The 17,956-nt window shown below is 43.1% G+C and overlaps 1 protein-coding gene across 5 annotated transcripts in view; it reads right to left on the bottom strand.

Annotated features, from left to right (window-relative positions):
* PIP4K2A (phosphatidylinositol-5-phosphate 4-kinase type 2 alpha) overlaps positions 1-17,956 on the bottom strand; it is a 175,986-nt gene that overhangs the window by 25,779 nt on the left and 132,251 nt on the right. For all 5 annotated transcript variants that reach the window (XM_036345084.1, XM_036345090.1, XM_036345116.1 and 2 more), the window contains 2 exons: positions 16,392-16,430; positions 1,599-1,712 (listed from right to left, as the gene is read on the bottom strand). In XM_036345084.1, coding sequence (XP_036200977.1) covers positions 1,599-1,712; positions 16,392-16,430 — 153 coding nt within the window. The remainder of the gene's footprint in view (positions 1-1,598; positions 1,713-16,391; positions 16,431-17,956) is intronic.

The raw sequence follows: 17,956 nt of genomic DNA, 5'->3' as shown, positions 1-17,956 counted from the left end.
AAGTAGAAAAAAAAAGCATATACACATACATCTGGACAAAAGGAACAGATCAGAAAAACTTAGTAACTAAGTTTTTATAACCTAACCCATTTCAAGAAAATAACTTTTTCCTGAATTTATTTCTAAAAAAATTAATAAGCAAGTCCAATTGGGGAACTGCAACGCCTTTACAATAACAGAAGGAAAGGAAAGGATATAGTACTTTTAATTCTTAAGACAATAATTAAAAAGAAAACTCCATCACAGACTTAAAGCCCATTTCCCCATACCATTTTATTTTTCACAACCATCCCCCATGACCTGGTGTCCAAACTGCCTTTGAGCTGTTCCTGGAATGTGTACAGCTGGCTTCATGGGCCTAATGGCACTGGTTCCAGAGGGGCTGGTGAAAATATTAAGGCATCAAGGGACCGAGGCTATGTTTACTAATACTGAGATGTGGTTTTGATGAAGAAAACCCCAAATTCAAATGGTTATTAAACATTTGTTTTTGAAATGCTCTGCTGCTTGATAGAATGCAGTCATTCCCCTCCCCCCAATTCAGTGGCCATGGGCAGTCACAATCTGAATGGGCTCTAACTACACCAGGCTATTCCCGCTTGCACAGGCTACCCCCACCCACACAGACTATCCCCACCCACACAGGCTACCCCCACCCACACAGGCTACCCCCACCAACACAGGCTACCCTCACCAACACAGGCTACCCTCACCAACACAGGCTACCCCCACCCACACAGGCTATCCCCACCCACACAGGCTACTCCCACCCACACAGGCTACCCTCACCAACACAGGCTACCCCCACCAACACAGGCTACCCCCACCAACACAGGCTACCCCCACCCACACAGGCTACCCTCACCAACACAGGCTACCCCCACCCACACAGGCTACCCTCACCAACACAGGCTACCCCCACCCACACAGGCTACCCTCACCAACACAGGCTACCCCCACCCACACAGGCTACCCTCACCAACACAGGCTACCCCCACCAACACAGGCTACCCCCACCCACACAGGCTACCCTCACCAACACAGGCTACCCCACCAACACAGGCTACCCTCACCCACACAGGCTACCCCCACCCACACAGGCTACTCTCACCAACACAGGCTACCCCCACCCACACAGGCTACCCCCACCCACACAGGCTACCCCCACCCACATAGGCTATCCCCACCCACACAGGCTACCCCCACCCGCACAGGCTACCCTCACCCACACAGGCTACCCCCACCCACACAGGCTATCCCCACCAACCCAGGCTACCTTCACCCACACAGGCTACCCTCACCAACACAGGCTATCCCCGCCAACAAAGAGCATGGGAACCAGAGGGTGGAGATATCAGCAGAAGATAGCACGTACTTTCTTTTGTTTGTCACCTAAAAGAGGGAGTTGCTGAACCAGCACACTTTTTTTCAAACCATATCACATACGAAATAAACTTGTTTATATATGACTTTGATAATGTACAATATATATTTTTGCCTTGGTTGTAGATTTAGATAGATGATTTAAAAAGCTCCTAAAAACCCAACAATGTTGACATGTAGACAATGGGACTGTCCACTATATTGATTTTCCTTACCTCAACATCCTTTTTCAGTTTCTCCAGAAACACCTTTTTGTTGTCGTCATCAATATAAATCTTTTGGCCCTCATTAATGAAATCATTATCCTTTAAAGTTGGCAGTTCTTTGGCCTAAAACAAATGAACAGAAGAATGAGAAAGAAGCCTGAGTGAAATCTATTCTAGAGAACACCTACACCTTCTAATCCTGGAGGTTAAGTTTCTGCCCCTGGAAATAGAGTGTGCCCTGTTACTACAGGGGTCTTACCCAAGGCACAAATGTGAGGTGGCTTGTGTACCGCAAGGGGGCACTAGTGAGCTATGGCTGCTGGAAGCATTCCCACTAGGAATGGAGGGTGAGATATACACCATATTATAAAGCTTTTGTAACAGATCTCACGGTTTTCTTAGGAATGAACCTGACTGCTTTCTTAGATTCACTTTCTTACAGGAAGTCTTCTAAGTATAGAATTTGTATTCTTGGAATTGTCAGGAACCCTCAATTTTCTTACTGGTACAACCCAACTGTACATCCCCCACACTTTCTGGGTAGCCTTTGCTGGGTTCAGGTTACAAATAACATGTTACCTTGTCTCAGAAAAACACCATCCATAATCGTATCTAATTTTTGAGTTGGGGAAAATATGCCGCCAGAGATTAGCCATCTGCCCTCCCAAGCCTGCCTACTCCCATGTAGAAGGAAATTCTGTTTTCATTTTTACAATGTCAAAGGAAAATGGATTATTTTAGCATAAAACATTCAGATATGAAGTTCTACTCTTTACAAATAAACAAGAGGGTGGTGAGCTGGCAACTAAACTGGACTTAGGTTATACAACACAAAATAATGGCGGCTATCAAAACATTGGTCACAAGCAGGAAGAAAATGCTAGCTTGTGCTACAGGATACCACAGGCACATAAATTTAAAACAGTGTGGATAATTCTATTTAACTTTGTGCAACCTGCACTTTGTGAGAGTTTAAGACCATTCAAAACTCCCCCGACTCCTTTTTAGCTAACCTAGCTTACTTCCAGTTGAAATGAATCCAACATAATATATTCTTTAATATACTAATGAATGCCTGAATGGTTCTCTTTTCCATAAGTGTGAACTATATGAAAAAAAAAAATCCAAGAAAAGAACATATTCTCCTTTCTGGTCCCCATCCCTTCACCCCCCTCATTCAGAACAATAAAAGAAAACTCACTGGGCATTACTACCATCTTTCAAACACCTGCTCTGTTCACGTCCCCCCTATTTTATAAGGTATACACGCGTGTGTAAACTACTCACATATATGTGTACACACACATATATGCACATATAGTGTGTAAATCCAAATTGGTAGTTTTGCTAACGTTGAGAAAATTTGAATAGTTTTGTGATTTTGAATTTGCTATAGCTACTGCCAAAATAATTACTCTTACAAAACAGGTATAGCAAAGCTCAGAAATCCAAAGATCTAATTCAATAAGCGGTTACTGAATGACTGTCATGTATAAGAATGCAAAGATGAGCAGGTCAACATTTCTAGTCTAAAGGCACGAAAGCAAGTGGGCTGAAGACCGGGCAGCATAAGTACATACAATGTACAGGGAAACGGGGAGAGTGGGGCGGAGACTTGCAAATACTTTTATGGTGAGACATAGAGTCTCAAGGAAATGAAAACAGCACCATTCTCCACAAAAACACGAGAGGGGCTAAATCCCCTAAATTCGTCATTAATAATTAAGAAATAAAGTAATAAATGTAAGAGAAAACCCTAAACTCAAAGAGAGCACATTCATGTTAAATGTTTGATGCCATCACGTTGGATCCTTTATTCTTCTTCCATTAGAACTATAAACATAATGAAGCTACACCACGAAGAAAAATGCAGGACCCGAAGTTTAACAAGCTCATTCAGGGGGCAGTGAGGCCTGCCACAAATACAAAACTGGAAGGGCCTTAGGAAAAGGGGTTGAAGACAGAGTGATGTACAAAAACGGAGATGGAGAATGACTGTGATTCTCCAAGTAGACAATCTGGGCATTACTATGTTTTGGGGTGTGTACGTGGGGGGGGGGGTGTTAAACATCAGATACCTGCCTTAACTCCACAACTCATTTTATATGTGTAACAAAGAAGGGGAGAGGGCCTTTGTTGTATGAAAGAGAAACCGAAGGCAGTACATAGCACCTCGGTAGGTGCTGCAATAGCAGGCGCATTCATGCAGGTAACGCATCCCAGCTTCACCCCAGCAGCATGGCCTCCTGTGACCAGCAAGGCCAAACTCTGGATGCCCAGGACCATCCTGCTAAGTGAACTTGTGGCACTATGGACGTACTTCATTGGATCAAGTTTAAAAAGGGCAACCAGACTGATGGAAGGACATAAGGGCTGATATGATTGAAAGGCTCAAGAGGCAACGGTAGGTCCTCAGCAGGGCAGCTGCGAGGGGAATCCAACACTGGCGTAAAAACACGCAGCCCATGTGTCTGTGGGATGGCAGAGCACTCAGCAGCACCAGGGACTTGGAGACCTAAATCCTGAGGTTCCAATCCTGGTTCCACCCCTTACTTGCCAGGAACCAGGGCTGGGTTTCTGGATCTTCTTTAGACAGTTGCCCTATATGCAGAATGGGGACAGCAGCAGCAGCAACCGTAGGCCCGTGCTAATGAGCACCTAAAATGCATCAGTTAAGGTGCTTCATCTCATTTACTCTCTGCAACCACCTTAACTATCATTCTGAAGCTCATTGTACAAGCCGTGGAAGCTGAGCTTAGATAGATGACGCAACTTAACAAGGTCTCACGGCCCAGAAGGTGAGCCTGGTCAGCCAGGTATACTGAGATGGGAACCCAGGCTGTCTGACGCTCAGTCGCTGGGCTAAAGCGGAGTTGTTCTGAAAACTCAACCAAAACCTGAGTGACAAATGTAAATAGTGGGTGGCACTTATTATCTCCATCAGCATCATCACCATCTCTATAAGCATTCAATAAATCGTATGGACTTAAAACTGGTACTGCCCTGGCCAGTATGACTCAGGTGGTTGGAGCGCTGTCCTGCACACTATTCCTGGTCAGGGCACACACCCCGGCTTCAGGTTCAATCTCCAGTTAGGGCAGGTGTGGGAGGCAACTGATCGATGTTTCTCTCTCCCTCTTCACCATCCTCTCTCTAAAATCAATAAAAAACCCCAAAACAAAACAAAAACAAAACTGGTATTAAAGATTGATAGTGCATACATTTTCTTTTAAAAAGAACTTTAAATCGGCCATTCTTTTCTACTAAGAACTAGATGACACAGATAAAAGAAAACCTGACTGCTTACCTTTTCAAACATTTCAAGCTCTCTCTGATAGTGAGCAACATTTATATTAAAAACTCGAAACACACACCATTTACAAAAAGAGATGATAATTATTATGCTGTGAATTAATAGACTTAAATCTTTGGTGTCACACTGCCCACAAAGGTGGCAGAGGCGATGCCTGCAAAGCAGCCCAGAAGCCACTGTGGGCAGCCCTGGCGTCTGCCCTTTGCTTTGCAGCACCGGATTATTTGCACTTAGGAGTGTTTTGAAAGCCTCAAAGTCACTGGGTCTGGTTATTTAATGGGCGTCTTGCATACTCTCTCTAGTTCAAAGCAGAGCCAGCTGGAAGGTGGAAGAAAGCACTGGCGTTAAAGACATCAGGTCAGAAACACTTCACTGTGGACTCCCCAAGGCCAGCGTCCAGCCAGCAACCTTTCTAAAGTGATAGCAGGCTAAGTCTTCATTTACTAGTATTCACCCTGAGTTAAGTTCTTCTGCCAGTTCCATGTAGACTGGGAGCCTCCAAGTGTGAGGGGGGACTTGCGGAGTACTGCGCACGGCACGGGCCAAGGAGGACGAGGCATGCGGGACCTGCTGTGCCACCTCGGCAGCCCTGGGCTGCAGCTTCGCCTGGGGCCCCGGGAGCTGCTCCCAGGCCTGGCTGGCAGAATGAGGCTGTGGAGGTCAGCACAGCCCAAGGTTCACGAGGCAAAGTGACTCTCCCTTTTGCATGAGGTCATTCTACTGGGGTCGGGTGGGCCTCAAATGGCATCCATCTCTATCAATGTGACGTGGAAATGCACAAACACAGCTACAAGCATAAGCAGAGAGACACCGTTCCTCCTGCCACTTAGCTATCCTGTTCCCACTGTTTGGGTAACGTTAGCAGATGAATATCCCTCACACTTTCCTGCTGGGTGATGCCAGACCACGGTCCAGGTTTCTTCTTAGGACATGGACTGAAGCCTGAGGTTATGAGCACAGACTAGATCAGCCACCTGGGTTATATCTCAACTCCTCCAGTTATTAGCTGTGTGAGTTTGAACAACTTACTTAACCTCTCAGGTGCCTCATCTTTAATTGGGGATTAGCAATCAGCACTGCTGTGAGGATTACACAAGTTCATATATGTAAAAAGCTTAGGGCAGTGCCTGCCACATGGAGGGTTATTCTTGCTATTTGCTGGCCATGCTCCCAAGTGCGGCTTGCAGTATCTAGAGTTAAGCTCATCAGTGCTAAATCCAGAGCAAGATTGAAAACAAAACAAAACAAAACATGTTGGCATATGGAACTAGTAATATACTGAACCAGCTGCTTAATGTGCCCAAACCTCAGTTTCCTTATCTCTATAATGGGAAGTTAATAATACCTACCTAATAGGGCTAGTGTATGAACTAAATGAAACAAAACATACAGTGCTTGGCAGTAAGAACTCGCTCTATATTAGCTCGTGTCTTAGTTACACATAAGCCATAACCAATATAGTTATAATAGTGTGTTTCTTACTAGTGAAGAATAGACTTATCCTTTTTTATCCTTCCTGCTTTTTTAAAGAAATAAGCTCTTTAAACTTGGGATACCAGTAACCTAGACCATATTTACCATTTCCTTTGTTTTCAGGTTTTACTATTAGTCACAAACGTCTCACATGAATTTTCTACATGTTGTCTTTACATTTTGAAGACACTTTCTTTCCTTGCTGCACACAAACCTGCCACACACAAGTGCAAGGTTGTTATTTCATTTCCCTGCATCAGAAATGGGAACAGAGAGGTACATTAGGTGCATTAAAGGCAACACTGGCCAGAGGCTCTGATCCCCTGCCGTGCTGCTCCGTCCTTGCTCTCTGAACCTCACTGTGAACTGTCCTGGCCAGAGAAACCCCTGTGACCCACTGCAAAGGCCTCCAAATCAGAAAACCTCACTGAAAATGCCCTCATTAGAAGTCTAAAGAGAGTAAAATGTTGCTATATAATAATAAAAAGTGGGTAAATTAACTTCTTAGAGTAATAAAACATCTAAATTTCTATTTAATAATACAGAATAAAATTTAGTGCTTTTAAATATATGGCCAAAGACAGAAATTTGCTGACTTTTGTCTTACCTTAATTTTCCATGTCTTAGTTTTCCTCAGTGAGTACATCGTAAGAGTGGGTAATTTAGTGAATGCTATTTTGCTGACCTAAAGCAAACATTCACTAACTGAAATCTTGTAGCCAGAAAACATTAACCAAAGTACTATAGTGTAATAAACTCACTGGGAACATAACTTGCTAGGAGGGGTAAAAAGAAAACTGTTTCAGTATGACATGTTTCTCCCTTTCTGTAACTACATTATTGGGTGAAAGGTTTTTGGTTTCTTTGAAAACACAGTATTATTGGCTGTTCCTCAGCAAGTCTATATTCTTCAACAGAAGAAAGCACATTATGTAACAATATTGGTCATGGTCAAAATGATTTATATGTCACTAAGACATGAATGAACATTGATGACGACAGAGTCAAGATTTACACAACTGCATCGGAGCTTGAAGATACCCAACGTCTGAAGATAATATCTTAAATGTATAAATGCTTCTGCATATAAATAGTTACTTATTCCCCCGTGCTCAATAAAAGATCTAAATGATCTTAAAGGACAGATTTGGCCAGGATTTAAGATAAAACAGAAATATGCACAACTAACAGCTACAAAGTTTAGAGCTCTAATTTTCAGAAATGAACATGTGCTTCTGTGGCCAGCTCAGCAGACAAAGACCCAGGAGTGAAGGTGGAGAGCAGCTGCGGATTCCAGGAGGCCACGGAGGCACGGAGCTCCACTCTCCCCAAAAGAAAGGTGGAGAGGAGATAAGAACAAGGCACTGGAATCTCCCTTCTAATATAAAAATATTTAGCACTTTTAACAACCACTTTAAATTCCAAATCACTGAAAATTTTGCAGATTCTCTGAAAACAAGCCACACATACACACACAAAATAAATGCTTATCAAAAGATTTACATTTTCTATTTGTTTCAAATGGAAATTAATCTGTTTGTTTACTTATTTCATTAGGTCCTGTGTGTTGATGTCTGAATGCTGTCATATTCACAAAGTTTAGTAATATTGGATATTTTAAAAGTTAGTAAAGCCAGAAATTATACAGAAATTTTATTTTCCTGAGATGTTAAAATCTAATTAACTTTTAGATGACTCAAACATTTTTTTAAAATCACAGATATTTGAAACCTGTATTCACATTCAAAAACATAACTTTAAATACACAGAATTCAAACTAAAATGAGACTGAATTTTTATCATCATTCTACAATTACATTAAATTTAATTACATTAAATTATACAAAAAATATTGCATTTTAAATGGCCATTAACAATAGGGGGGAAAAAACCATGTATTTGAAGTTCACAGAGCCAAAATCTAGAGCCTACAGAACCAAGTTTTTTTTTTAGCGTGGATGGAAACCTTAGCAGGAAGATAAACTGTACTCCTGTCACACTTGAGTGTTTAACACAAACAGGATTTTGGTACCAGAAGGTTTCAATGCAAAGGATAATACACAGCATAGTACCCTGTGATTAAAGGACTTGTATTTCAGAAAGAAACGAATTTTTGTTCGATGTGCTCATTTGGCAACCCATTTAAAAGAAGTCTAATTGTAAGCCTTGATGTCAAAGATTGCTGCCTGGTGTCCCTTTGATGGGTCATGTTGTGACACTTGGAACTGAATACACAACATAAAAAATATGTACTAATTACTGTCTCATGTTAGGAACTTATTTACTTGTTGCTACAAGCTTACCTAAATGAAAATAAACTTGCAAAAAAGACTAAATCCCTTTTCACCACGCTTGCCAAAAACCTTCATAAAAGTCTGTGGGGCTGAAAATACACTCCGGAAATATTCCTGTAGGGGAGAGAATTCTAGGTAATCCTGACACTGGAGCAGGGATAACGATGATTTGATTGAATATACGTGGTACCAATTCTGGGGTAATAAGAGATGTTAGAGATTTATAATAAAATCAGTTCTGCTTCTCAAAAATATTCAAGCCACAAATTTGATACATGAAAAGGCAAATTTGTGAAACATGGGTAAAAATACATACAGAAATAGTAGGGGTAAAAGGCGTTTTCTCACAAAGGCACATATAACAACCTCCCTTAACAATGACAGCAGAATGGTCTATACAAGTTCATGGCTTGGGAAATGATCCAACAGTTCAATGATAACTTGTAATTTCCACAAGGAGAACGTGTACATTTGTGACTAGCACCTGAATATGAGTTCTTATGTTGAATGTGTTTGTTTCTATGTAAATATAGAAGGAGAACATACCTCAACATACTTGTGAAAATACCTCAACATGACTTGTGAAACAGTGCTACACTTGAGAAGCACAAAACTGGGCGAGCCCTAACCTAATTTTGCAATTTGGAACTGTTAAGGCAGGCAGAACACAGCTGCTGGTTATTTATTGCCCCTAAAATTTCAAACTAACATTAAAAAAGTGATAATTGATTCCTCTTCTAATATTGTCATACTTTTCAGAACATAAAGGCTCTTTAAGTGGCCATGTCAAAGGTGGCAGTTTGGTTTTCCTCCACAGGCTGTGCTAAAACAGTTAAGCTGCATACAAAATTCACAAAACAGATTGTTACAATCTGATCGGAAGATTCTGTTGCATGGACATCGATAGTGATAATCTAAAAAATCTTAGAATCTGAAAACTTAAGTTTGCTAAATCCTATAGTTTCTAGTTTAACACTAATCCAACGAACATCATAATTTTATTAGTTCAACAATTATACATCTGCAGCAGCGTGGCTTAAATTCAGGCAACGCACTAAATTTTGGAAGTCTTCTCTCTACTCCAAGTCTTTCTGGAACTACCAGGATAAGAGTTGTCAGCTTAAAAAAAAAAATCTCACATCTAACAGCACTGTTCCATGTGTGCTTGGGATCTCTAAGTTGAGTTCATTCAAGTGAAAAAATTAATGTAAGGCAACTGAGATTTTATACAGACTGGCTTGAGGGGTTTATCGCTGTCATCCGGAAGATGCTCACCAGTCGTGTGCATGCGATCTTTCTTTTTCACACACGCTCTTTCCAGTTGGGAGAAATTCCAAATGCATTGAGTTTTAAAAACTCCCAGAATAACTCCTATGGTTTACATCATAGGGCTCAGAAGGCTTGCTCAGACATCTGCTGACACAGTATGATGGTTCAGAACATTTTTTCCATTAATAACAGCAATCGCCTTGGCCTATACCTAAATCAGACAGGGTTTTGGTGGCTGCCAACTCCAGGACTTCTCCAAGTCCAGTCTGCAGCTGAAGCGCACCTCGGGAGGAGGGGATGGTTTCATTTGAAACCAGAGAGCCTTATAAACACGAAAGTATGAGGACCAGTGATACGATCAAATCCTTTTTAATTTTACAAGTGAGGCCAAAGTCAAATGATTTATCCCCAAACTCCAAACTTCCATTAATGGCAGAGCAGGGCTGGGGACTCAGTGTCCCTAACACTATGTTTGGGGTCTTTCTCCCAAAGCCCCTTTTCATAAAGCATCTCGGGGCCACAGGGCAGATGGTACCAGCGCTGCCTTTAACGTGAGGCCCTGCTTCTGCTCTGAGGGGCGCTTTCCCCTGCACTGTGGGTGTTGGGGAGGTGTTCCTCACAGTGCCTGGCAAGCGGAAGCGATTCACTTCTACTTTGGAAGAAAAGAAATTTTACAGAAGGCTAAAGCATCCACTGGGTCAGGCCTAAAAACCCTGGCAATCCCCCTTTAAACGACCATCCGCAAACAGGGGGAAAGGAAGCACTTTTAACTGACAGCCGAAGAAACACTCCCAGAGGGACAGGCGGCAGTGCTTTTGTGCCCCAGGCTCCAAGCCGGCCCTGTTGTTAGGTTACTTTTAACTGCAGCCTGAAGAACCAGATAGAGGTAGTAATTAATTATAATGTGTTACAATTTAAAAATCACAAAAGAAATGCTGAGAACTGCTTTAGGAAAGCATTTTTCGATGTAAGGGTATTAACAATTAATTCTCCTGAACCTTCAGTCAGTAGTAGGTAAAATGTCAGCGAGGGTGACAGTCACTTAATTGCCAGTGCAATTCACAATGCCTAAGAATCGACAAGGCGGCTTGTTGTAGCCCATTATCAAAGTGTCAACAATGATTATTGCCAATATAGTTATACAAATGCCAATTGCAGGGCAGCTGTTTTCTTTCAAATGGGTTCCAGGGAGAAGGTTATATGTTAAAAGGAATCTTCTTATTGGGACCCTCTGACTCCACTACACAGCCTTGCCTTTACCTAATAAAATCAGACATGAGTTTTGAGAAGAACTGTGCAGAACGATGAACAAAATGCATATTTGTGTAAATCCCCAGGACTCGCGTTCTCGAGAACGTGGGCTTTTTAAAGAGTCAGGTCAAATCCCTCAGAAATCAAGTGAGTCCAGTTATGTTTTCTTTTACTTCCCCGGATTCCCTGCTGAGTAGCTTGCTTGCTGGCAGCATGCGAAGGCTGTCATTTGGTAAAAAGCAGTTCGCTCAGCTATAATTACTAATTTGATGTCACACTGGAATTGCAGCGCAGCTGTGAAAAGATCGACCACCAGGGAGCTTCGCATTTCTCTGTCTCATTTAGAGGAGGCTAAACTGCTGGAGCCATGAATGGAAGATGCCCTTCCATTAGAAAGGAAAGAATTAAAGAATAAAACAAGTCATAGCAGCTGTCAGAATTTGAAAATGGTTTAAAAAAAAAAGAAAAGCACTGTTCTCTCTCTCTCTTTTTTTTTTTTAATTCAAGACATCTGTACTTGCATGTTCTGATACTTGTTGCCATGAAAGTGATCCCATTTTTTGTTGGAATATAACTTCTTTATTTCCTTCAGTTTCACCTTCATTACTATGCTAATGCAAATCACACTAATTACATGTCAAGCTGAAATCGAAAGGAAGGGGCTTGTCTGCACTATATCACTAAATATTTGAAATGACAGTTTTAAAACTTGTCACCAAGTTAAAAGTATGGGGAATTAAAGCAGTTACAATGAGTCAAATGAAGAACAACAAAGAGCCAGATTATGAGGTAAGCGGTGCTGACGGAGATTCTCTATGAAAACTGTTCTCTACACCAGGAAAATCATTTTGTAGAGAACGTGGTTACACAGTGAGAGCAACGGAAATAATATTCGTACAAATCATTTGGTTTCATGTAGAAAACAAATACTTTTAGCCATCTTCCAAATATTGCTAACTAAGGTAACAGTGATGACATTTATAGTTTTATTTGTGAAGACAAAAAATAGCATGCTTTCTGGACAAGTGAAAAATATTAACTGATCATGGAGAGAAAACCTGATCATTGGTGCAAAAAAGAAGTGCCGAAATTTTGGGGGGACTTAAAAACCCAATGGCTTTATGAGTTCAGCTCCATTAATACATTTGTTTTTGTGTATTATAGTTGAGTCAATGTTACCTCATTGTGGCTGCCATCTCTAAGAGACCTCATCTCCTATTGCGGGCACACTCTCCTCCATCAATTACCGATTTTAATTACTCTTACATTCCATATCTTCAAGAGGTTATCTCTGGCCCCTTCCCAGGGAGCACTTATAACCTAGGACAGGGGGTGGTTTGGGGCATCTCTTCTTCTGGAAGAAGAGCTTTCATGAATTCTAAGCCCAGAAAGTAAAGCATAATTCTTCCTCAGGCGACTGTGTACACAGTGTAAGCTACAGTGACATGGGATGTAGCTACAAAAATGCCTACTTTCCACAAATGGAGGAAGTAGGAATGGGCTGTTTTGCCAACATAGTATAAAACACAATAATTTATTTCACTACTTTTTTTATTTTTAAATCAAGACTCAGATGAACTGCTTTCGTACCATATTTAACTCCAAAATAATGTTTTTGTCAGTGTAGTGAATGTTTCCTTCTTCATCTTCATGATTTATAGGATTCATGTGTGTGTGTGTGTGTGTGTGTGTGTATTGATTTCAGAGAGGAAGGGAGTGGGAGACATAGAAACACCAATGATGAGAGAGAATCACTGATCGGCTGCCTCCTGCGCACCTCACACTGGGGATCGAGCTCGCAACCCAGGCATATGCCATGCTGGCCGGGCTCATATGCATTTTTGATAATATGTTCTTTAAAAAAAGGAGAGAGAACTCCCAGACATTTAGAGTAGCACATGTAGCAGTTAGAAAGGTGCGCTCTGGGCTGGAACCCCGGCTCTGTCACATAGTAACTGTGGGACCTTGGACAAGTCACTCAACCAGATAAATAACTTCATTTATGCAAAGGAAGTAATAATAGCACCCACCTCACAAGGTGGTTGTAAGGATCACATAACCAAATTCACGTAAAAATTAAAAGTGTTTGGCACTTGGAATGCACTTAACAGATGTCAGTTATTATTACTTACCTTTATACTTTCCAATATATTAAGATTAACATTTAAAAAAATAAGCCCAAGAATAAGATAAAATTTCTCCTCTGCCAATTGTGTGAAACAGCATGGGAGCTCAATTTTCCCTCTCCAATCTGTCCCAGGTTGGGGTGGGGGGAGACTGGACTCTGATCTCTTAAGGCCCCTCCTGTCTCTGCCTTTCCAAACCCACCTCCAAAGAGATGTTTTGAGGAATAATTGGCACATATTACAAAGAGGATAAAAGCACCCTACGTAATTCTCAGAAAAGGGTTTCTCTTAAAGAAGTCATATATCCTCAAGTTTTTTCACAGAAACCTATGCCAACCTCACTAAACTTTTTTGGTGAGGCGGGCAGCGGAACTGTGGTGAACGCCATGGGTTTCTGGAAAGTATGGGGTCCCACAGGTTGGGCCACAGTATTTGGGCGTGGAGAGAAAGACAGGTAAATGAAAGTTCTGCTCCTGACGAAATATTACAGCTATGAGGACATCAAATACTGTGGCTTTCAATCACGCAGGTCCTTGCTTTATAACTTAGGCTTCAGCAACAGTCATTCCATGAGCTGTAACTGTCTTTCTCAGCACTGGTTATTGTCAAAGCAGACCAAGTCCTTGGTGATGCGTGTGCAAGACATCCATATGATGCAAACAGAGGAGAAAGGCTGCCAGCAGCAGTCTCAAGGGACTTGGGAACGAAGTGAAAACAGCAACCAACAAGGAATGCTGAATGCCATCACAGCCACAGTTCTTACTCAGGGGCTGGCTTCGTGCTATGATGCTGAAAAGTCTGGGTGGCTCTTTACATAGGCCAGCTATTTGCTCCTAGGAGAAGACCCCAATCATATGAAACCCCTGAGTTTCTCATGGACTAAAACTAGAATACCTACCTGAGTTCTTTGACACCTGGAAGAAATGTTTAGTCATAGCAACATGGAAGTTGACAGTCCACTGTTTCTGCTTCTTTGGCCAAAGCTGGTGCCTTCAGAGTGACTTACTTGGAGGTTGGAAGTGTAAAAATATATTCATTCGTGTACAATAAACATACAAGTGGTCAAAGAAGGACCTACCATTTCATTTTTCTCTTCTCTCTTCTTAACCCACTGCTATCTGGCTTCTGCTACACCCACCCATTGTCACTGACAAGGAAGGTTGCCAGTGAGTTCCCTGTTGACAAGTCCAATGGATAATAAATTACTCAGTCCTCATCCTACCTAACCTTGCAGAAGCATCCGATACTAGGAAAGTTCTCTCCCTCTGGTTTCTGGGACAATATTAGAGTGCAAATTTCATGAGAGTGGGGGCATTTTTCACTGAGGCACTTCTCATAATGCTTGGCAAAATGCTTGCTCATTACAGATGCTTAATAAATACCTGGAAAATGATCCAGTCTTTCCTGGGTCATCTCTTATGTCTTCGGCTGATCTTTTGCAAGTCTCTCTTCCTTGACTAGTATCCATCAGCCATAAATGACGATGTCCCTCTGAGCTGGCTCCAGACATGCTTCTCCTCCTGCTCCTTACACTCGTCCTGAGTGGCCTCATCGACTTCCCTGTCTTTGCTGATCATCCCTCCCATGAGGTTTCCCAGGCCATTTCTTCCAGTCAAAACTCTCTGCAGCCTCTACTGCCTATTGGGCACCTCTGATCTGATGCCACATGACCTCTCAAACTACTCCTTCCACTCTGCTCCCTCTCCGACAGTGAATTCAACACCAAACTATCCAATCCAGACACTTGGGAGTCACCCTCAATCCCGCACTCCCTCCACACACGCTCCCTGGAACCATTCACCTCCCACATTCAATCTCTGGGTTCTGTGGGTTCTTTTCCTAAATCACTATGAAGTCTGTCATATTCCAGTGTCCTAGCCCAGGTCAACATCTCATCTGGGTTATTTCAACAGCCTCTCCACTGGTCCAGCTTCCTGGCTCCATCTCACCCTCCAGCTAAAGCACCAAGCACACCCCCTCTATGCTCATGCACATGCTACTCTGATGGCCTTTCCCCTGGCTAATTCCTACTTATCCTTCAAGTTTCCACACGCCGCCTCCTCCAGAAAGCCTCCAAGCTGGAGTCAGGCGCTCTTGCTGCGTGATTCCTTCCTATGGAAATACTTATCACATGACACTGTTACTTCCTATTAATGTCTTTATCTTCTGCTAGATGTATCTGCATGGTTCATTATTTTAGCCCCTGAAGCTAGGATAGTAACCATAGAGACATTCACAAACCCTTCTAAATGAACTAGATTTCCAGATCCATAAAACTCAAACCAGAACTGAATTATATCATCCTGAAAGAATTTAATTTCAAAAACAAAAACAAAAACCTGAGCCCCAGCTTTCAGATGGTTTATTTAAAAAAAAAAAGACACTTCTCAAGGTGAGGAATAATGACTGAGAGTATAGAGATGCCTGTCATATAAGCAATGCCAATTTCAGTCAAGGCACTTTCCAAATTCTTAATCAAATTGACTGATGCTGAATCTGTCTATAATCTTGCATAATAAACTAAATGAGGTTTAAATTTCCTACTGCCCAGTGACTCAGGACAACATAAAAAGACAAAGTCTCCTGCCTAACTCTTTAAGTAAAAAATACTAGAATCAAATCTTAACATTTAATAGTTGGAAAAGAGTGTAAAGCTCATGCAAGTCAACATTGTACAGGTGAGAAACTGGGGCGCACAGAGGCAGAGAAACTCGCTAGGTCACACCTGGCTAGTTAGTGGTCAAGTGTAGGGTTAGGGCCCTGCTGCTGCGCTGTACCTGCCAGTGTTGGTCATAAGTGACTGCGCAGGCGCCTGTGTTTTCAAGACCACATTGCAGTGAACTGCTTCTTCCAACTGCACTTAAACTAATAACCACCTCATTATTCAGCCAGGAGGTATGGGCAGCTGCTCTGAGGAAGAGAGGTACAGTGAAACACTCCAGTTAAAAAATGTGCTTCTCTGGTGCACACAGGAGAAATCGCAGCGGCGGGAGTCAGAAGGAAGGATGAAATAAGGATGGGGATGCTGCTCAAGCATGCCCACGGGATCACGGTGCGGGGCATGTCGGGCACTTACCTTTTCTTTGTCACTAGCTTCTCTGGCCACTGTAGAGCCCTGAAACACAAAGAAATAATAAAAGCTTGCACGTGAGAGGCCCTGCATTTCATGCTTAAAATGTGCAAACGTCCCAGTGCAGAGCACGACTATAAATGGGCACCAGCTCTGCTTTGGCACTCGTCCTACGTGAGCTCTGTCCCCTCCTGGTCACTACTCTGCCTGGTCTGCAGGCGTTCCTGTCCACGCCCTCCAAGACTTTCCCTGTCACGTCACCTGTGCTGCCTTCTCCCTGGTCCTTGTCTCCCTGCTGGACATCAGGCCATCACTGGGACGGTCACTTACTACACACTAGATCAGAACCACACTCTCCTTTTTGCATCAATGGCCAGAAATGGTTGGTGTTGCGATATTCAAAGGTGAAGCGGGCCACCTGCTGGCCGCAGTGACCACGGGGGCATCAAATGCCTCTTATCCCACATCATGTCTTCCAGACATGGCCCGTCCTCGCCCTCTGACTGCCTCGCTCCCGTTTTAGTTACTGATGATCACGTTCTCCTCAGTTGCTGTGAGTGGGGCCCCCGTGGTGCTTTCTGTCCCCCTTCTCCTTGGAGATCCCATCACAACACATTTACAGGCACCCCTTCTGGGCCAGGGGCCAGGGGTGAGCACAGAGCTATAAAGAGGGAGAAAAACACAGTGCTTGATCTCAGCGATTTCCCCTTGACTGCACTGCTTTCCAAAACGATGCCTCAGGGCTCGGGGCGGTCCCCGACGATGGAGTCCATCTCAGATGCTCTCAGGGGGCATTGGGGTGGAGGTCCAGCAGAGAAATTTTCCTTTGTTCGTGGAAGATTTTAAAGTGAGAGAAAAGTTGGGAAACAAATGGCCAGTGAATTCCTAACTATGTCAGTACAAGAACTGCTTATGCTTCGTGCTTCCGTGACCTCTGCGGTGCCTCACACAGTAATGCTCGGCGTTCACCAGATAAATGGCTGGAGAAGGATCACAGACCAATTCCCTCTCTCCCTCCCCTCAGCACTGGACACCTGAACTGCACGGGGTCAGAGAGCAATGCGTTAACCTGACTGCCTCCTTCCTACACAGCCACGTATTGCCCTGGAATACTGGCATTAGCCAATTATTAACAGAACTTAGATGTGACTGGGGGGGATATTAAAGTAGCTTCTAGATGGGCTATTCTTCAAAAAACTCAAAATTTTTACTCTATTACCATCTCCCATTTAAGCAGCTTAGTCACTGATGAGGATGTGTGTAATGCACAGATGGGGAGATGCAGACTGAGGAGACGCCCCTAATGGGGAAGGGAGCTGAGACCAGGCCGGAGTCTCCCCCCGTCCACTCTCCATCCCCCTGGTGCTCAGCACTCCCGGGCCTGGTAGGTCTGAGAGACCCTGCTGCCAGCCCAGTGAAAGTGCTCGCAGTTTCTTGGGGGTATGTCGGGGGCACTGACCCACCAAATGAAGATGGACAGTGTGACTCGTTCATGAAGGAAAGCCTGTGGCCTGTTCCACACCGCAGCTCAGACTCTCCGCACGGCGGAGTCCAGCAGCCATCACTTAACA

The sequence above is a fragment of the Myotis myotis genome, unplaced genomic scaffold, assembly GCF_014108235.1.
Source record: "Myotis myotis isolate mMyoMyo1 unplaced genomic scaffold, mMyoMyo1.p scaffold_m19_p_1, whole genome shotgun sequence".
Classification (NCBI taxonomy): Eukaryota; Metazoa; Chordata; class Mammalia; order Chiroptera; family Vespertilionidae; genus Myotis; species Myotis myotis.
This window is presented reverse-complemented; position numbering and strand designations above follow the sequence as displayed.